Source organism: Hippoglossus stenolepis, chromosome 11 (genome assembly GCF_022539355.2).
Source record: "Hippoglossus stenolepis isolate QCI-W04-F060 chromosome 11, HSTE1.2, whole genome shotgun sequence".
Classification (NCBI taxonomy): domain Eukaryota; kingdom Metazoa; phylum Chordata; class Actinopteri; order Pleuronectiformes; family Pleuronectidae; genus Hippoglossus; species Hippoglossus stenolepis.
The window spans coordinates 10,316,694-10,339,263 of record NC_061493.1 but is presented as its reverse complement, the minus strand read 5'-3'; the positions used below and the strand labels follow the sequence as shown (position 1 = coordinate 10,339,263).

The following is a 22,570-nucleotide window of genomic DNA, read 5'->3' as shown; positions in this document are numbered from 1 at the left end:
GTGTGTGTTAATGTGTGTGGTCAACAACCTGCACACAGTCGCACTACAAAGTCAATACAAACTAATGTATTTAGTCACTTAGTCCAACCATGACCATGTATGATGATAGATTATTCCCATTTCCATCTACTCTCATACATTGATTAGTTCTGCTGCAGGTATTACGCACACACTACACAGAGATAAACACAAATCGATGCTTTTATTGGCCTCTAATGTCTGAGCATGAAAATTAGGATGAGCAATGAGGAAGCAGAGTGTGTGTGTGTGTCAGAGTGAAGATATGGCTTTCGCTTTTTCTTACACGACTTGTTTAATTACCTGGATTTTTAATTATGACATTATTATGACATTAAAACCAAAATTACACCTTTGCTTTTCTATTAGGAGCTATTTGGCTCCTCCCTCTGGTCCTGGTAGGTAATTACAGATAGTTCCTTGTCATACGTTTCATCCTTCCATTTCCCTTCCTTTAGGTTCTTGATTATTTTAACATATGTATAAAATCAACATTTTTGTCAATCTACTTTTTGCTTTGTCTGTTTAAAAACATGGTTTTTACTATGTGTAAATATATATAAGTAAATATATACATATGTCTAGTTTTTTGATTTTGTATCCTGAGAGTCTGGGTTTAGGTCAATTGAATTCTATAAATTGACCGTAGGTGTGAATGTGAGAATAAATGGTTGTTTGTGTCTTTATCTTTTGCGCTGCAATTGGCTGGTGACCTGTTACGGGTGAAACCTGCCTCTCGCCCAATGTCCACTGGGATTGGCTCCAGCTCCCCCGCCACCCTCAGGGGATGAACTGTATAGATGATGGATGGATTCTCAGCATCTTTGGCACAGATATTTCCTCAGGGATTAATTAAGTGTTGTCTTTTTATCCATCAGATGGAGAAAAAAAAGGGAAAAGGTTTCCTCTCTTCTTTACTTAAATCAAAATCAAAATTTTTTTCATGTTTTACTCAAGAATAGTGTTTTTTCATCATATATTATCCTGACACATGAACAACTGTAGCTGCTACAAACAAATACGCAAATACTTTTGAGTAAGTAAAGAAATGCAAAAATAAATTGGACATAACTATAGTTGAAAATGGATTTTATTTACTTTTGTCTTTGAAAACAAACAAACAAAAACACATCAACAACTGAGCTGGCAAAAACAAATCTTCCAGGTTTCATTAGACCCTGCACGAGGCTGCATCCTGTCTACAGCCTGAAGAGACTGAGTTGCATACAGACACTGAAATTAGGTTAAAACAAAAAAATTAATGAAATGTCCAGTTGTCTGTTCATGTCACATTTTGGTAGTTTGGCCTCAAGTGTTACTGCGATGGAGCTGAAGACATAAAAAGCCATTAGTGTTTTATAGCAAAGCGTGGACGTTAAAGTGAGTCAGCAATTTTTCTCAAGCACCAACATCAACTCAGGAGTCGCAACAAGTCACCGGAGACTGGAAATCAATAACTATTACGAGTTACAGCACCTCGGTTAGCCTCCGACATAATACTGCAAGGAGGAGGAAAAATGAGAGCGTTCAAGAACATCATGTTTTCTGTAACTGGTAAAATAAATATTTTAAAACATGAAAAGGTGTGAATTTTCTAATTTTCCATTGAAGATTGAGTGTGCACTGAGACAGGATTTTACATGTTTTACATGACACGCAGATTCGTCCCAAATGGCAGCGGTTTACAGGGATTTCAGAACAATAGATAACTTCAAACAGCCAATCGTAATCAAGGAACACCATTATCAGGTTTATGAGATCAAAAAATTATCATCAAACGTTTTGGAGATCGCTTGAATTGTACATTTACTGTCCCGTGCCCACAACCCTATTCAGTAACAGAGAAAATGAGCAATTTCTGGATCTCTCGGATTCAGTCTTGAACAATCCACTCTAAGCTGAGGTACCTTGCACACATTCCAGTTTTTTGAACTCTCAAATTAAAACACTTCCAATTGGATAATCAAACATGTTGCTATGAGATCCGAAAATACTCTTGTCAGACACTATACAACTATGTAAACACGTTACAGAAACATCCAAACGTTGCGAAATGGAACACTTTTAATGAACGCTGTAAAATAACTAATCAACGCTGCAGCACAACTGTTGACGAGACGTATTTGTGCTGCAGCTTTTCTTAGCTTTCATGTACAAGCAAATGTTTTGAATGGCAGCTCACAGCAATATGCAAGTGCAGAAAAACAAACAAAAAACAAAAAAATGTACTTAAAAAAAAAAAAAGAAAAAGTCACGCAATGTCAATATTCATGTCAACAGTCCATGTCAAAACGAGGTTAAATTGCACAAAAATGAAAATCATACATGGACCTAAAAAAACAATATATAATATGAATATACATTATCTATATTATATAAACACATTTGGACATCCTTCACAACTACTGACAACTCTAAACTGTAAAATATATCTGCTATAAGAACAGTTGCGCAAAATACCATTTTGATATACAGCAATACTTTTTTTTTCTTCCTTCTTTTACAATGTACAAGTTAAAACTGTCCACACAATAAAATGCAAAGCACAAGCCCCTAAAAGGCCACAAAAGTGCATGTTATCAGGTCAGATGGAAGCCACTGGAAGGAAGGACTGGCAGGAGAGTGGGAACGAAGGCTCCCGGTGTCGCAGGGGAGCTTCTCTACACTCAGTCTTGCGAGTTTTATAATTAGAGGAGGGAAATCTGGAGTAGATATTTATTATACATGCAGGCACACACACGACTGCAGTTGCACAAACACATACACGCACACAGTCATGAGCGTGAAAGTGACTAATGTGTTAAACTCACAGATGAAACCCCATAAATATTCTCCCACTCCAAGCGTTTCCCCGACACGTCACATTATATTCAAGTAAGCCACACTCTAAATGTAGTTACTTAGTATCGTTGCCTTCTGGACACTCACACACCTCACAAAGGACACAACGCTCTTGTACTTTCACACAAGTTATTTTTTAAGTCCTGTGCAGCGACTGTGCGCAGGACGCAGCTGGTCGGGTATTTGATCTCTGTTCAGCTTTTAACAAACCGTCAACGCTATAGAGGAATCAAACACTGAATGAAAGTCAGCTTTTCAAGCTACTCTTCATAAACACTAGCTAGAGTCTGTGGACGTCACAAGGCGTGAGGGGAGGGGAGGGGCAGTGCCGTTTGTGAGGGGAATGCTTGAAGCCACACTTTCTGTAGTGCAAAAATTAGTGGGTTTCGGTGACTTGAAAACAGTGACGTCTTTGTTTCTCACATTCAACCTTAAATGAACATTCCTCAACTGCCAGCTATCTCATCATACAGTAGTCTTACAGCACTGAAGCGAGGGCAGACAGTTTGTCTGCACCCGGAGATACTCTTGAAACTGACCAACAGTATATTTAGTAACCATCTTTCCTGTCAAGTTCAGTTTCCCCCAATATCTCTATGAAAGTGAGGAACTGTTTTTGATCCTTCACTTAAAAGGAAGCAAGCTAAAACACTTTTCTGTTAAGGCCACTGAAATGTGCGCAATTCTTTTCCTTCAGAGGTACCTTGTGTTTTTGTCTGTGTCCTTTCCTCTCTTGTCCCCACCCTTATTACTGCTTCTGTAACCTATGGCGCCCTCTATCTGTTCCAGCAGCCGGATGAAGGGAACTGGGGGGTGGTAATGCTGATATGATAACTATTTTCTTTCCCAGCCTTGGTCTTCATGTGATTTCCACGTGTCCTCTCCTGGTCCACTAGAGTTTCTTCGGTTTTCCTTTGGTCTTCATTTTGCCAAAGGGCATCCTTCTCAGTCATTTGCAAACCGTCTCCCTCTTTAAACAGGAAGGACACGTGCCTGGTGGCTAACGGCCCAACAGGTACAGTACCACCTCATAGGTGCACATCATGATGGCAGTGTTGGGGATTTGTCTGACGAGGTGGGTGGTCAGGCCGCGGTACAGCGCCCGGTATCCCTCCTCCTTTGGTACCGTGAGCAGAGTTTGGAAGAAGGAGCGATACTTGCTGCCCTCTTCTCGTAGCCGTGTTCGTATCACTTCTGCAATTTGAGAGGAAAGAGAGAAAATTGTGTTAGTTGTCGTCGTACTAATCAACTATGAGCGTACGCCCCTGAACCAGACTAATCCTTTACAAAACAAGCTGCTAGATATACGGATGACTCGATGTCCCAGAATGACTTTAGAGAAGCCAAACGGAAGGTATCTGAACTTCTGCATTCAGCCTTGGTGGAGAATATGATAGTGATATTTATAGCATAAGTGGAGCATGATATTTTCCAGTCACAAAATGTGAGTCACTGCCTCACTCAAAATGCAACATGTCATGATGCTACAATGCCATGTGACATAGTTTGTATTCCATGACAGATACTAACAATCAGAGGCATCTGTCTAGCTACATATGTTAGAGAGAGTCAGAGTAACGCCACAGATGGTGACATGTTCAAAATGGATTGTGGGTATTTAAGATGGCAACTCTGGTTCTCTATCAGAAATCTGAGGACGAGCGTTGTGCTCAAAACGTCACTGGCAAAATAATACCCCAACATCTATAGATATCAATATTGTTCATATATTATGCATTTAAAAGCACTTAAATGGTTGCCACAATAGAATACTAACTGCGTTATTTAAACAATAAGGCCACATTCCATGGGATTTGTTGACAAAAATAAAAACACTGAATATCATTGGCTTTATCTTTGGAGAAGGTGAGTGAGAGAGAAGCGTACCATGAGGGTAGGCTATGGAGGTGGCACAGGTCTTGGAGGTGGCTGCAGCGAGCATCATGCCCACAAAGTCTGAGGCATCTTTGACCGACTCTTCCTCTTCGTCCATGCTGGTTTGGGCCTTGTACTCCAGCAGTTTACGTTTGATGCTCTCATAGATGACAAAATGGATAACAGTCTCTGAGATGCCAGCGTATGAGGCTGACATGCCCCGGTAAAAGCCTCGCAGCCCATCCATCTGGTACACCCGCCGCACGCAATCAAACGCATTCATTTGCCGCTCACCCCGGTTTCTGTAACGATAAAGAGCCTTTTAATTCACGTCTACAAACACTATGTTTAAATTCTCATTATTGTTATAAAGAGGAGTGAAGTTCCTCACCTGGCATCCAGCTGAAGACGCGTCTTTATCAGCCAGATGGGGTTGGTGGCTGTGATGGCGGTGAACCCTGGGAAATTCAGAGGGGGTCAGAGGTTCAGACAGAGGCAGAGACACGTGGAAGAACACAATCTTATCAAGTGAACTAAATATTCTATATGGTGCAAGAACAGTGAGACAGCGCTTCACTAAACAGGATCAACTTGCTTCAGTGTTTCACTTTTGACCAAGCTATTTCTACTGGGTCCTTATTGTAGCAATATTATCTGGGTGTGTAACTGTACCTCAACCCACATGTGCATAATCAGTGTGTGTATATAAGTAAAAGAACCCGCAAATCTGTGCTGAGAGATTTGTGGACAAATGTGCAAATGCATGGATAGATCTGTGAATATTATTCAAGAGAAAATCAAATCACTGTATAGATGAACTGAGACTAAATTTGTATCTTTTTTTCAGACAGAAATACACACATGACATATTGATCCTTTTCATGTGAAATGCTCTGCAGGTGCATGTAAACCAAACAGCTAACATCCTGAAGTAATATATCTTATATTAAAACAGTGCATGAAGGCTGCAGCTCTACGCTGTCAGTGCTTTTTTTTATTCATCTTTTAAAAATAACTACCTGGAACATCTGTGGGTAATGAGGTCAAGTAGAAACTTTATGGTGGCCTCTTAGTGTGGCAGATAGTTATAAAACTTCTGTCTGATTCATTTCTTTTTAAATGCTAATGATTTTGGTTCTATTGAAAATCTTTAACAATTAAAACATGAGCTCATCCTAAAGAGCATACAGAGGAGGATTTCAGAGATTTCATTTTCACATGACTTTATTTCATGATCTGTCATAACACAACTTCAAGGAGGAAACACAGTGGGTTTTGACATTGCTCAAAATTTTAAAGTTAAGCAATATGAACCAAATGTGCACACACTTATTAGTCAATGAATGTGTCATTTTGTATTTATTCTACAACATTTAACAAACCAGTGGTTAACTGGTTAGACACTACAGACAGGCTGCTGGCCTGATACTCGCCCAACTACAAAAGCAGGGACAAACAAGATGGTGTCTGGAGGAGATTCTTCAATTATTCAGCAGGACTAAAGTGGAAAGTCTCTGGTGTGGAATGTCGTGTAGCCTTTAATATCCTAATGGTGGCAGGCCAACTTGTTCTAAATCCATCTGTCGTCACAGCCAAACTCAATGTTTGCTTAGTTTGAAACAAGAGGTCAGTCAAAAAGTAGGTTGCATTGCAAATGCATTGAGAATGCTATGTGTGCACAGAATATACAGTATATGAAGCAGATGTGAGTGTGTGCATGTGTTTGCTTGGACTGTGTAGAGGGGAAGTTACTTTGTTAAGCAGGCGCAGTAGGCAATGTATAGTAATGTGGAGTTTATTATGTAGTGTGTAAAACTAGTTAGTGAGCATTTTGTATCATTAAGAAATGGCACAAAGTCTCAAACTTTCTGATGTTGATGATCGACAGAGAAACCAAACATGGCTATTTGTGGAAAACCGCTAGACAAGAGCAAGTCTCTAAAGAGGCCTGAGTACATCTAGTCTATCAGTGCGACAGAAGAACCCTACGTTAAGGCAACTGCGTGAAGAAGAGAGGAGGACACAGGTCTGTTGAAGAGAGGTAGAGAAGAACAAAAAAGAGGAAGGAGAAAAAAGAAGGAAGTAGAAGGAAGTAGCGTCTATGATGTGTACTCACGAGGGAGGGGCAAAGCTCCTCCAGCTCCTCCCCGCTGCAGCTAGTAGCCTGCAGATATGGGGGGCTCAGATGGCGGGGGTGTCCCACCCAATCACGCAGGGGTGAAAGCTTTACAGTAAAGCCCTAAAATAGACACAGGCTTTTCTGTACCACAGTCACACACAAGCAGCAGTCACATCCAAGCCCCAACCCCACCAACCCACCCCCCAAACCCACTGGTACTGCACATGGAGAAGTGATGGGAGGTGATGAACTCACCTCCCCACATCTATCCCCAAACTCTAAGCCCCATGCCCTCCAATTTACCATCATTTGTTGAATGAAGTGGTTTTAAATTTATTTTATTTTTCAAATTATAAGAATTTACTCTTTATCAACTGGAATAAAGCAAATGTTGACTGAACAGAAGCCAACCCAATCCAAACCTCCAGCTCCATCTCACAGAAGCGAGGCAAAAAAACACAACACACAACAAATACAAAGGCAGAAAATAAAAACTGAAGTTGTATATTCTTCATCATCAGTTTATAGTCTACACATCAGAGAAAGAATGAAATCAAAATGAGGTAGAAAATAAAGAGGCAGGTTGAAATGCTAACCTTGTCGTTAAGAGGGGGATGATAGTGATGAAAAGAGTCCATTTTATGACCATGTGATGGGTTGGTGGTGTGTGTGTGTGTGTGTGTGTGTGTGTGTGTGTGTGTGTGTGTGTGTGTGTGTGTGTGTGTGTGTGTGTATATATATATATATATATATATAAAAATGAAGGTGACTTAACAAAGACTTAGCTGGTGTGTGTGCTGGATGTACAGTATGTTACCATATAAACCTAAAGAGTCAAGCTAATGTTCAAAAACTTCAATGACACAGCACAAAGTAACAAATAATTTTGTTAATGGAAGTGAACCTCACTTGCTTTCCTGCGTAGTCATTTCTTTAAGCATTATGCAGATACTACTGTATATATGTGCATTGATACAGCCCAATTCCCTGAGCTGAACCTCAGTGGATGTGCTGCTGCATGTTCTGCTTGATGATCTTTCAATGGAACATAATGCCTGTCATGTCTCCAGGGGAGTTTGACCTACATTCAAGGCAAATATGCTTTAGATTACGTGCAGGAGAGGAAGATATGTCGGAGTAGAGGCCAAGCAAGCCTCCCTTTCCTGGACTACAAATGAAGCAAACCATTCAAAGTAGAGAGGCAGTAACTCCTCAAAGTGACGACACGGAAAAAGATATCTGGCATTTGGGTTCAATGTAGCAATTCAGACACAAAGGTTTTCTGCAGTTATGCTTCTTCCCAGTGCTGAACAGCTCGGAGAGAGTGTGTGTGGAAAATGTGTGCATATGAAAGACAATGAGGCAGTTGTGTAGCTCAATGAATCAAGACACCAGAAGACATTTGTACGCCACTTGTGGCTTATGGGCTGAGGTATAATATAAACATGCCTGTGGGCGTCACTGTCATGCTAATGAGGATATGTGTGCAACATCAAGGGAAAAAAAGCACTATCCTTAAAGCATGATGTTTTTTTAAAATCCCTCCTCGTTTGTGATACAATGTCTTATGTTTACATCATTTGCTTTATGTATCTGCGCTTATAAATGTGTGTTTTTTTAACCTGATAGAAGAACTGCTGATAGGAGACTCACGACAAAATCTTCAGTATATTCAACTCCTTTGAAAATACAATGAAAGTCATGAAAGGCTTTTGGATGATGGAACAAAACCAATTCTCCTTTAAGAGAAACCAAGACGAGACACTAATGGTATTGGTAAATGATGACAGAGTGATGACAACCTTCTGGAGCAGTGACAAGGTTAGCATTTCTTTTAGGCTGACAACATAAAATCTAATTATTTGTCATTATTTTACCTTTACTTTTTTGAGAAAATAAGCAGAGGGAAAGGGGGGAGGAGTGTGTCAAGACTAAGAAATCTGTATCAGAAGAACCTAAACCTACAAACCAGCAGCAAACACACTGCCACAAGCAATGGTATTATCATTACAAATGAATAACCATCATGAACTTTCTAATATTCATAAAAAAAAAAAAAATCACCATGGTTTTCATCATACCAGTGTAAAGAAATGGGGTGCTACCTGACGTGTCCGCCCAAGTGCCAGGGGCCCCGGTTGACCTTTGGGGACCGTGCTCTCTCCTCTATACACACACAGAGCAAAGAAGGGGGCCCAGACCACACTGTTCAAGTAACAACTGGGATGTTAAACCATTTACAGAGTCCTCTGGTGAGGCCTCAAAATTAAAGAATAAAAGATATATAGTAAAGAAGGGAGAGGAGGATAAAAGAATAATAATATAATACATAGGGGGAGACAGGGTAAGGAGAGGAGGAAAGCACAACCTAAGCTTTGAGGACCATGTGTTTTTCTTCTTTTTGTCAAGCAGATAGAAATACTGTACATGCAGCACAGACATGGGTAAACGTCATCAGTGACATTAAAAATCCTAACTGCTTTGCTGCTGTGTTTCACCTGGTTTTAATGCTGATGTAAAGGTTCTGTCTCCTCAAACATATGTGAGCTGTAGAGACGCCATGAAGAGACAAGATACGAAGAATAAGGGTGTATTTAGAGAAGGGGGATTAGAAAAAGCTGTGGAGAGTAAGTGGTATGTGCTATGTGATGGTTTCAAGGTGCTTGTTTTTCTTAATTGCCAGGTATGAGATTAACGAGATTAAATCATTTGATTGTATAAAATACAGTGTTTGAAACATCGATAAATGGATCTTTTGTGGCCAATTTTCACCATAGCCAAGGTAAAGGTCAATTTGATCCTAAGAGTCTTAAATTGTGCTTTCTGTTAAATCCGGTATCGTCTATATTTAATATTTCTATGCACAAAAGAGCAACGTAATATCTAGTCATAACAGATACTATACGTTAGCTTCTGCATGCTTTAGGTATTGACTTTTAGCTTTTGTTTTGAAGATCCCACCATCCCACACATGTATATAAAGGAGGGGTAAAGGGATTAAATGAAGAGAAACTTTAGGGATGTTTAAAAACGATGAGAAAAATAAAAATAAACGATATGTATCTCATGAAGACAAACTGAAAATTCAAAACATGTTGTTTTTTCTTTTTTATAAAACCCAACATGACTTACACTGCCCAGGCAGACTGACAGGCAGATTTAACAGAGAGAAGGATAGACAGATTGAACAGACAGACAGGAGGGCGGGGGAGAGGGAGCCGTCTTTACCTGCCAACCCAGCAGACACCATGTGCACCTGGGTAGAGTCTGGCTCCAGCACCCCATTCAGCTTCTCCTTGGCTGTTGAATAGGCCGCAAAGTAGATCGCCCTGTGGGAAATAACACCATGATTAAAACAATGAGAGAGAGAGAGGATTCTAAGAAATTTTTAAAAAACTGGATAAGATGACTTAGGTCAACTACAGCTGCACAGTAATGAAACCCTGGAAGAAAACACTATTCGTCTTCATTAGATTCTTCAATGTGAATTGCACTTTAAAAAATGACTAACTGGAAGCATTAGCTACGTAATTAAAAACAAACAAACTGTGTAAGTGTGTGGGTTCATATAAAGAATTGCATTGATGTATTTTCTAAATTACTTGAAACTAGATACAGTTGAGGGCATGCAGTAGAATGAATTGGCCAGCTAATATGCCACATATGCCAAATATGCCACAATTCCTAGTGGTCTGCTGCTCATGTTACACCAACACATTCCATGTCACAGTTGGCCACAGCCAGACAATAACTACCTCTGAATGCATATACAAATCTAATGCCAGTGGGCTTGTCCTCCGACACCTACTGCTGTTAATGTGCAATTCTTAGTGCAACCTGGCCTCATAAATAAACTTATTTGGTGTTCTGTTGCTGGGAGATGTGCGATTCTTTTGAAATGACAGTAATTTCATATCCTCATTCTGATTGATATTCTTGCCAATTTCCCCAAAAGTAGTATTAGTATTATTAATATTGCCATATTGTAGCCACAAATCCCACACAACAAAAACTGTGTATTTCACAGTCTGACTGTGGCCTACCACTTTCTAATGGCAAGTGCCACAAGGAAGCAGTGTGCCGGTGGAACACGAGTATCCTACCACTAGAGATCAGCACATGCTACTGAAGTAATCGGGATATACCACTGAACCACTAGTGGCATATAATCAGCCACTTTCCGATCCCCGCATTACTGCTTTTGTGTGGCATACTTTAGTAGCAGATTTATCTCCCATGATTCTATCTGTCCCACACTAAATAAAGTCACAGGATTTAGTCATTGCTGCTGAGTGGATCTAAACCCAGTGACCTCTACTCCCCCGGCCTCGTTCTGAATCAAGAGCTCGCATGCACAACATAATCGTGCTGCTCTGCACATGAATCATGTGATTGGCTGGGAACGTGTATGTGCATCTCCCATACATAATGAGCGATACTGCTGGTGCAGGCCATCTCATATATACGTGTGTGTGTTGCTAATGAACGCCAGCAGCATGCCCAGCGGAGCGTGCTCTCCTTAGCATCAGAAGATGTTTTTAGCACTCGAGCGTCAGAGTGCTGTTTCCTAATTATAACAGGAGAGAATAACTCTGCAGCTCAGCAACCCAGACCTTCACTTACACATAAATAAAGTAATAAATCCGTTACTCCTTTCAGTTATATTGCATGTTAAGTTCAAGCATTTGCCTAAATTACTGTGATTAGTGGGAAATGGTGCTTCTTGCTTTTAATGTGCGTTTGAGACATTTCCATTTAGTTTTCAGATGTCAAAGGATGTGCACAAGTGTATCTGAATAAGGCTGCACCACCACAGGCAAATCAATTTCAAAAAGTTACAAACGTCACACCCATCAAAATGTATTTTAAAATTCTATTTAACAACCAAAAGTATCCATCGATAATAGAGATGTTCCAATACTGGTACAAGCAATGGAAATGCCTCTGATACTGCTGAAAATGACAGGTTGAGCATCGTCGAGTACACAAATCTATGTACCAATCCTATAACACATCTTTCAAGTATTTTAGTTTCAACCAGAAAAACCTGCAATATTCTTTTCCACTCCAAAACAGCAGTTGCGCTGCACTGCCACTGCAAGTACTGTTTTTAAAGTGGCGAAGAAGAAGTGATTTTGAAAAGGTAGCCTTAGCCAGTGCAGCAGTAAGCATTGGAAACTGTATTCAAACAATGTGATAGGTTTGACACAGACAGCCCCAAAGCTAGAAAGACAGCTGACAAACTTGTGACAGTGGCATACAGCTGTTAAACTACATTATATAAGTTGTTATTTCTTTAAATGCACTGTAATGGACCAGCACTTCACATGCAAAGTCCAGGTATTGGAAAATGGTATCAGGACATCTCTAACCGATGCCAAATGAGCTATTGGGAATTAAAATAAAATCTGAATAGACGGTAACTAAAGGTATCCACAAGCTTATGTTCGACATGTCAGTGTCGTCATTAAAGTGGTGTCTTCAAATTTAATATCGCAACAAGTACACTTCTGTGTGATACAGCTTCAGTAAAGTGGTGGGGGCAAGTACAAGTATCCATTACATATGTTATGATATACCGAACCCAGCCTGGCACTGCAGGAAAACGGGCGACATCAAACTGCATAAAAAAAAAAAAAGGGGAAGAGGACATATGTTGCCAATGAGTTCACCAGGTTAATAACTTATGTAACAATGTCTCCCTATATCACAGCTAGCTATAGATGTCCTGACCAGAAAACAAGCCACCACTTCCACAGCTGGACAACTATCCCACAGGGTGAACATACACACACACACACACACACAAACGCCCAAAGGATATTTTCTACCCCACAGAGAGTCTGCATCAGACAGAGCCGGACAGCAACGACAGTGAAGAGCCCAGAGTTATAAATTAATACAGGCAAGCCATGACAACACGGTGGGAGAGATGGAGAATATGAGTATGTAAAGGATGACTCAGATACAGAGGCTGCAACGAACCAACGGGAAGAGGATGACAATGGCCATGTGATGCAGCAGTAGCTAGGGAGAACTACACAGCTCCGGGAGGGGGGGATTAGAAACCAACACAACTGCCTAAATGAAGAACCCTGATGCGATGATAAACAACAACAACAACAGTCACATGATGCAAGCGTCACAGCTGTCCGACGCCTGCTGCTGCTGCTGTTTCATTCAGATTGTGAGACTCCATTCAGACTCCAGGCTGTTATGCAACCAGCTAAGCTAAGAAAGGGAGGACCTGCTCAATTCCACTGGGATTTGAAACTGAGATTTATTTAGTATAAATAGACTATTGTATCTATAGTATATAGTTTGTATTTTTGCCAGTTAAACCCCATTCATTTGTGTATTTGTGACATACAATTATTGCAGTCAACATAAGCGCCAAGTGAACCAGAAGTTTGTAATAAGATAAGATCAAGATACTAGGGCTGCACGATATAAGGAAAACATGCAATATGCGATAACGTTGTTGAATTTTGCAATGATGATAAGACTTGCAATAAATAAACAAATGCTTAAGTATACAGTGTTAAAGTCTTTCTGCTTTGGGTTCGCTGCTAACATAGACCCCATACAGTAAGTGGTCTATGCAGACACTGAACAAATACATGGAGTGGGATGATCTGAATATCTTTAATTCATTATCTAGGGCAGTAGGGCTTCATCTGATTGTCCAAATACATTGACATGCAGAGCGTGAATGCATGGCACATGGAACAGCATTAATCACAGTTCAAACAGTGTTGATATCACGGTGACGGCCAATTTTAGATATATCGTGCAGCCCTACTAGATACTACACAACAAAATGCCAAGTCTAATGTTAAATGGAAAGTAAAAGACGTAAAATGTATTCATTCTGTAATAACAGGTGGACATACCTCCAATCTAATTTTGTAAACCAAGATGCAGTGAACCTTTTTACTGTTTTGGTTATCGAAAACTTTTCATGTGCATTTTTGTGGAACTGCTTAAGACAACCTGGGCATAAAGTCTAAAGTCAGCAGGAGAAGACACACAGCAGAACACTGAAGATAAGAAGTGCACATACCTGGAAGGTGCCACACCTACAAGGTTGGGTCCCAGTCCTCTGAAGAGTGAACGGGGCCCTTCTTTTTCTATAATTAACCTGCAGAGACAGAAGACATTTCATTACACATTTAATTTCAGGTTTTATTGGTCATTCCATCTTGGTGCAGAGCAAAAATACAGTACATTATATAGATAAATCTCCATGTACTATCCTTATATTTATTTATACCACTGGGCATAATACTGCGATTGGCTGGAGGAGTCTTTGCTGTGCATGCAGGTGTTGTCAAACATTTGCTTCATAACCTTTTAATCCAAAATATTTAAGGAATAAAATGTGGGGGGATTTTATCTTGCATGTTTGGAAATTATAAAACAGGATCCACTCTAAAGTTTCACCCACAACAGTTATTTATCTCACCATCTCATATCTTGACCTTCTAGGTGTGTGGATTTTCTCGTCTTTTAAAATGTTCTGTAATATTTTGTTAATCCAGCTCCAGTTTTTTACTGGATGTGCGTGTAGTTCCTGTGTTTTTTTAGAAAGAACACAGAGCCACAGGACATTGAGAGAATGTCCATCAAAATATAGAGGTCAACCGGTAGAGACAGCATTTCATTTGGCACAACATCCCTGTTGGTAGCTAAATTTAAATCTAATGTGGGCGCCCTAAGCAAACACACCAGTAAATTATAACTTCTCGGACACCTGGACTTGACAATCAACAGTGGTAGTGGCATTATCATGAAGCCTCCCGGGTTCATTTTGTTCATTTTCTGTTATGTTCAAAGACGTGTGTCTCCAGTATAACTCGGTTACATCGTGGCTTACAGATCACCTTGATTCAGTGCACTTTTTGACATTAGCTGATACATTTTAGAGATCTCCGTCTGTGTGTGGAACACGTCTCAAGAACCTTTCATCATATTGGCTTAACACTTGGTATGTGTATTGTTAAGTGCCCATGGAATCGCAGAGTCGAATTTGGACACGCAATACGTTCAATATTAATAAACTATGGATAAAAAGCAAACCAGCGCTCTGAAGGAGCTGCTACAGGGACTCAACGTAAGTGACGTCGTTGATCACTCCAACAGCATATTCACAATATGCTTCACTGAACTTTGAATTAACAGGTGACCGGCTCTTAGTGCAGCAGCAGTGGTGCAGCTTCAGGGTTCTGTGGACTGAGTCCAGCAGCCGGTCTTTACATTCCTCTGCTCAATTACTGCAGGTCACTGTGACAGTTTCGGAAAGAAAGCTGCAAAGAGCATTACCACAGGCCAAGTAAACAGACCATTCCAAACATGCAGCGTTTAGAAAGGGCACTCCACTGGTACCAATAAAACAAGACATGGTACCAATCTTTCTTGGAGCAGCTATGTAGCTGTATTTTGTTTGGCTTGTGGTTTGGTGAGCTGAGCCTTCCAGCCAAGTGAGGTTAGAGTGTCACTGCTTTCCCCTGTTACAACTCAAAACATACCCTAGTTTAGAACATACCCAGCTTTAAAATGGAACCAGGCCTGCACCCTACTACAAGTCAAGCTACTTTGACTTGTGTTTTTTTTTTTCTACCACTGTTACCTCTTCAGTTCCCCTCTGTATCATATAATAGTGGTGTACAGTTTCTTCTCTTGTCTCAAGGACAACACAAGAAGCTGTTTTTTGTCAGCACAAGACCAATGTTGATCCCAAAACAAAACCCAGATTAACGTCAATCTCTGGAAGGAAGGCATCAGTGCAGTGTTGTTAACCAAAATCCTGAAGATAGTGTTGTTAATAAAGGCTCGTCGTGGCAGGGAAAACTGACACAGAAAACATTCCCACTTAGTGCAACAGCCTGTGAGAACAAATCGATTCTTCAGCAAAAACAAACAGAAGAAAAACATCAACCACGTGACAAAGAATTAAAGCATAAGATTAGAAGTTTGTCAAAGATGATTAATTAGCTAAATCATTTATGCAAGACCTTGGCAGTGGAAAATTCCTCACACAGCAGCTTGTAACACAGAATACTTATTTAAACACTTAATCCAGCTTCATTAGTTTTCTGTAGGCTCAATACAAACACCTCACCAGAGTCCGATTCCCCTATACCAGGGGTGTCCAAACTGCGGCCCGCCATCCATTTTTAATTGGCCCGTATCAAAGTCTAAAAATATAATGGACTATGGCCCACTGTATTGCACTTCTTAGTTTAAACACTAGGTGACGCTATTGTCTTGAACAAGGCAGTGTCTCCACAAAGCAAGCAATCGAAGAAAAAATTAGCTCAGGGTCACCAGAAATGCCGGAACCGAAGAGACGCAAGATTGCAAGCGAGTGCAGAAAATTTCAGACTCGGTGGAAAAATGAATATTTTTTCATAGAAACCAAGGGGAAGTGTGTTTGTTTGATTTGCAATGAGAGTGTTGCCGTGATGAAAGAGTACAATGTACAACGGCATTATGAAACGGAACATCAGACCTTCACGTCCTACACTGGTGCCGAGCGGAAAGAGAAGGTAAAGCAAATGGCAGCTAGCCTGCTAACGCAGCAACAGTTTTTTTTCCGTGCAAACAAAGCTCAAGAAAATGCAACAATAGCTGGTACCATAGCTGTATGCGCACATGAAAGCATTCTGTGCGAAGCTCCGTCTCTTCGAGTCACAACTGCGCAACTTCAATGTAGCGCACTTCCCCACGCTGACCGAAATCAAATGCGCATTTCCAAATGCCAAGCTCTCTGCAAAAATTGGAGAATATGTGTCTGTGATCACAACTCTCATGACAGAATTCAGTCAATGCCTCCAAGATTTTTCTGTCATTGAGAAGGAAATCACACTGTTTGCGGCTCCGTTTTCAATGGATGCAGAAGAAGTGGAGGAGAGTCTGCAATTAGAACTGATCGAAATTCAGTGTGATGATTCTCTGAAGAATCAGCATCAGCTTCTCTCCCTACCTGACTTCTACCGGAGCTTGGAAAAGGCCAAGTTTCCTCTGATGAGACGCCACGCAAAACGAATGATGAGTCTGTTCGGCTCAACATACATCTGTGAGCAGACATTCTCTCTGTTAACGCTGAACAAAAGCAGACTGAGAACCAGAACGATTTCCGTGATGTCCTTCGCATCTCAACCACCAAACTTACTCCTGACCTGCCAGCTATCCTTCAGACCAAAGCGCAGCATCACTGCTCCCACTGAGCGCAACATTCTTCCCATTACAGGTGAGTTAAAAATATACACACAGTTTTCATTTGTTAATAAGCCCAATTACTTAATAAATTCAGTCAATTAAAGTTGATGACATTTTTTTAACAAACGTTAGTTGATGTGTTAACAAGCCCAATAATTTATTTGCGTAATAAGCTTAAAATATCCACATCCCCTATTTCTCTTCTTGTCTCTCCCTTCATACAGGACAATGAAGGGGGATCAGCACCCTAAGAACCAATCTGAGGCTGTCACTGAGAGAATGACCTGCCAACCTTTTTGTAAAAAATAAAATGAAAATCTACTAATGGAGAGCTATGATGGAGGCTTATATTAGTGCATGAGAAGTGAGGCAGTATACCTCACGTCTAGTGAGTGGCCCAGTCCTTCGTATATTTTTCTGTATGTGGCCCTCGGGAAAAAAAGTTTGGACACCCCTGCCCTATACTCTCACTTCTTATCTTACTGGTATCTTTCCACAGTGTTTGATAAGAAGAGTAATGACATGTGACACATTGTATTGCATTTCCTGTGTATTTCTTGCATTTGTTACACAGTAGCTGTAAAAAGAAAGGTTTGACTTTTCATCTGTTGCACTGCTCACATGTCTTGGTGGTAGATTCTGAAGTTATCTAAAAAGTATTTCAACAACAATCAAAACAAAAAACTTAAAACCTACACCTAATGTCATAACAACCTCCATTTACAGTTTAAGACAGCATGTTGACCAGCTTCAGTTTGGTTAAAAGCATTGATTGACCTGCGAGATTTGGTTACCAGTATTGCACATAGAAAAGCCCTGGTCCCATACTGATCATGGCATATGGCAACATGTCAGGATATTTCCTGGGTTACTTATAAACTGTTAACATGCTAGACTTTGTTTGAAAACTTGCTTCAACAGGCAGCTCCCTATTTTCGTTTGAGTCAACCAAACATGACTCAAACCATTTGAAATTCATGGCAACTTTTAGTCAAGGAGACAGATGTTTAGTAGAGGAGGCATAGATAATACAGGGACTTTGCAAAAGGCTAAATTAATTATCTGCTTTTTTGTCAATTTCTTAATAGTTCTATTGATTCTTTGGATGTAACAATCCATCTCCTGGTGCGTTCAAGGAGCCCGACTGAGGCAAATAATTACTAATTAGTAGTGTAAAATGTAAACTCGCTGTTAGATTACAGCACAAACAGACAAACCTGTTACATTATCCCTGTGAATTCAGTTTGGAGGACCTTGCACTGTCTAAGTTTGTGTCTTTTGGTTAAAGCCAGTGGACAGCTTCCCCGACATGAATGTTTGCATAGCAAACACAGACAGTGCATGTGTGTGTGTGTGAGAATGCTGAAACATTTCCAAATCTATCAGACATGACACTGCCACAGTAGTATGTATTTTCCCCCTTTTGCATTTTGTCACAACAATGTATACATTCGGTAAGTGTAGTTTGTACAAGCTGTCCATAACCTTATGTCCTCGATTTACAAGTGGTTTGGAAATCATAGTATAAACAGACACTGTTCATTTTACAGAGCTAGAATAAGTTCTGATGTATCAGTTATAGTTAATGTTATAATACTACAATATCCCACACAATAATCATTAAAAATCCTAAGAATTGGTTGACATACAGTACATTAGCATTCTACACCCATATCTGATAGCAAAACTAACCTTAATATGGTTTCTTTTTAAATTATACCTTGTCAAAATTAGCATTCAGTGTCATTCTCCTTACTTGAGACAGTGCAGAGGCCCTGGCGGAGTGACACGGGCCACACTGGCTCCATTGACGGTGTTGAGCTGCACTTCAGAGATGTAGAGGGTGACGGAGGAGGACTGTAGTCTGGTTTTCACCACTTCCAGGGGACAAGTCAAAATAGCACCCACAGTACCTCCACATCTACAGAGGGAAGGGGTCCAGAGGTAGAGAGGGAGCAGAAACACAGGGGTTGGTGGAAGAAATTAGGAAAAGCAAGGAGGGACAAACAAAATAAACACATTCACACATTAGAGAGAAGGAACAGAAAAAAATGATATGCATGTATTTTAGTAATTAATTGTAGGCTCACTTAATTTCTATTATTATTCAAACAATCGGTGCAAATATCTATTGCTTCCTCTCCCAGTTTTCTTTGTTAAACCATTCTTCAACACTGGTCTCCCCAATCATCGGTAACACAATCTATTATTTCTGTCTGCTCTAAAATTATCTAGGAGATGCCACTCAAGCACACACCGTGACCTGCTGTTGTGATGCTGCAATGTGTAAGCTGTCAATAAATGTTCAAGAAACTGACTGCGTAGTAGTGTAATTGTAACCTGTGTGCTGACCCAGGTCATCTGAGAAGGCGTAATAATCAAGAGTGTTGCTTAGTTTGCTGACACACACAAACACAAAATAAACAAAAACATTACTGTGCATAAATTAACCGGTATTTGAATAGTCCACCTACAGAGAGTACATGTAACACTGTGATCAGTGAAATGTTACAAATGTTCTGTAAACTCACTCTAGCCAGACTCTCCAAAATAAAGTGGAACCAATGAACCAAAGGAACTGGTGATCATGTTACGTAGACTTTGACCTGTACTCTGACAGATGCCACCAGCAGCATGTAAACAAACTGAGGCGGATCTCATTCCAATCAGTGTCCCCCTAATTATGTCAATACATGATGCGTCAATTTCTGAAAAATATCATTGTACCATCTATCTGATTTATTTGGTCTAAATTAGCACACAATTCTTTATAAGCCAGAGGCCAGCAGACGTTATTGTTGCCATTAGTTGATCTAATTTGCTTTCACTGAAAGCTTGGTGCTTTCCACAATAGGACATTGTTGACTATTATGACAATCACACAAGTGACTACTAGTTTTAGTCGTACACTGGTGTGAGCTAACATCCTTTTGGCAGCGAATTCCTCGTGCTGCTCTCTCTTTAGAGTAGCAACAGCTATATCTTCATGCTCACAGGCAGCAATGACCTTTGTCCTACTTTCAGGCGCTACAGTGGCGGCTGCATGTATGTGTCTGCCAGTGGCTGTGATAGAGAAAGCTGTGTGCTCAGGCTGCCAGCTCCGATCAGATTCTGTTTTTTAGAGATAGCAACACACTGTGAGTTGTTTTTATATTTTAGATCCCTAATTAAAGAGTTAAGAGTGGAGTCCTGGTGCGATAAGATTAGCATATTTAAATATCAAAGGTTTGGTGTGAAATGAAAAGAAAAAGGTGTCAGAAAGAGAAACAGTAGTAGATTGAAAACAAGACATATTCAACGCAGCAATCTTACTTCTTCTCCTTAACTTCCTTTAATGATTTCTCAGTTTGGGCTGTTTACAGAATTGTGAGTGAAAATTGTTGTCGAGTGTGGGAAGAGTTACACAACAGTACAAGTCTTCAAATGATTGGTTTTGGGAACATAAATGATGAGAAGGATGTTTGCAGGTTAATGCACATCTGTTGTACCTGGGGGTCCTTGACAAAGAAACATTTGGAAACCCCTAAATAGCCCTAAAAGTGTTACAGAAATTGGGGTTTCAGCATCTATATTATATATATATAATGTTTATGCATAATGAAACACAATATATAGTTATTAATCACAATCTTGGTTGAGTATATGTAGATATAGAACTTGCATCATTCACCTAATTCATCTATTATGGCCTTAAAATGCTAAATTTCAGAGAAAATGTCAGACTGCTGTGGTTGCAGAAGACCTGCATCAAGTTACAGTGAGAGTAGCAATGAACCCGGACATGGATTTAACTTGCCTTCAAAATAAAGTGTTAAACTGCTGCCATTTTAAAGTAAAAACACGGTATTCAATAGTTGATGAATAAACCCGAGTTAGGATACAAAGTGGAAACTCTACATCCAAATATAAGCTTTAATCACTCTCTTCTTGTGATATTTGTCATTAACAAATAAACATATTTTGAAGGGTTGACAGGAAGTGTCGTTCAAATCGACGGGTTTGACACTGACGTGCACGCCGCTGCCTTGGTTGTAACTGGAGCACGCGCACGCGCTGTGCAGGAAAAGCATCCATTGCTAAATAATGAGTAAAAGCAAACAGCACGTCTGTGTTTTTACGAAAAAAAAAAACAGGACACGGGTTGTGTGACTCACCCTCCGGCGAACAAATGAACCAGTGTGTCCCGTTGGCTCATTATTGAACATGCTCCGCCGAGCAGCGCACACAGGGGCCGCGGCAGAGGGGCCAAACACGGGCCGAGAGGATGCGACCGTGTGACGGGCCAACGGCGTCGATGAAGAGGCGGCGGCGGCGGCGCTGACTGCGAGGGCTGTGGGGCGAGTCTCCGGTGAATCACACTGCAGTGAGGCCGACTGCCCTCCGCGTGTCCCCCTACCTCTGACACAGATACCCCCTCGACCACAACACAAACCTCCGGACAGCGTGAGCCTCAGCGGGAGAGTCACCGACAAAACAATTCCTCAGCACCGACGATCGGTTTTATAGCTCATCGTCTTTTTTTTTTTCCTCCTCCGCTGTGATCGCTGCAGCGCGAGAGAGAGGCAGAGCTCATAGTATTTACTGTACTGCCATAGGCTGAGCAAACGCGCGCTGCCGTTGGTCCGCACGGCCTGTGACGTCACGCGGCGCCCGCCCCCGAACATGCACTGTTCACATGGTCAAACGTGAATGAATCCGAGCTGCTGTTGTGTTTTGGATTTTTTTGACTTTACGGTGACTCGGTTTCATCTGTGGATACGATGCTGTTTGGAGTTTTAATGAGATTATAAGTATTTACAGCAGTTGTTCTAAGTGTGTTTATTCAAATGAAGAGAACAGTGTGTGAGCCATAGCCCTCATCACACAGAGCCATATCTATCTGTCATTTATTGCACATATATTTTCAAAAACTTTTTGTAATTTTCTAACTTTTTCTCAAGTAGGTTGTTTTTTATGGTAGGATTTCTCTTTTCACTTTTTGCTCTTGTTTCCTGTGTTTATATTTCTCAAACAAAGCCAAATCCCTCCGTGTCATATTTCACATATTTTCATATTGTAGACATCTAATACATTTTAACTTAAATTTGTTTTTACATATTTAATTTGATTGTGCTTTCACTCTTTGCTCTTACTTTTAGGTTCCTGTCATTATCTGTCTCCTAGAACTGCAGCACTTAGTACTTAGATTTCCTTTTCACCAAACACCAGAGCAAATTCATTGCATGTGGAAAATCTTTTTGGCAATAAATCAGGTTCTATTGTCCTATTATACTGTTTAAATAGAGGGAGGCTCATGTGCAAAAAGTCTTTAATTCCTACAGTATGGGTTCAGGTGATGTGGTAGCTAATGGTCAAAATTCATAGATTTTCTTATTCTGCTGATGATACTAAACAATTTTTTTTATTTTTGCAGTAGTGTGCCTTAAAGTACATGCCATTATTAAGGGTTATTAGATTTACGGTATCAGTGTAATGAAGTATATTCCTACATTGACA

General features: G+C 40.4%; 1 protein-coding gene across 1 annotated transcript; it reads right to left on the bottom strand.

The window, feature by feature from the left end:
- Nucleotides 1-1,090: 1,090 nt before the first annotated feature.
- Nucleotides 1,091-21,664, bottom strand: LOC118117623 (solute carrier family 25 member 36-A). Its single transcript, XM_035169997.2, has 7 exons — nt 21,229-21,664; nt 18,831-18,995; nt 13,917-13,994; nt 10,082-10,182; nt 5,126-5,192; nt 4,747-5,036; nt 1,091-4,053 (listed from the first exon to the last, which is right to left on the bottom strand). Exons 1-7 carry the CDS (start codon nt 21,267-21,269, stop codon nt 3,860-3,862), a joined length of 936 nt encoding a protein of 311 aa, XP_035025888.1. The 5' UTR covers nt 21,270-21,664; the 3' UTR covers nt 1,091-3,859.
- Between the last annotated feature and the right edge of the window lie 906 nt (nt 21,665-22,570).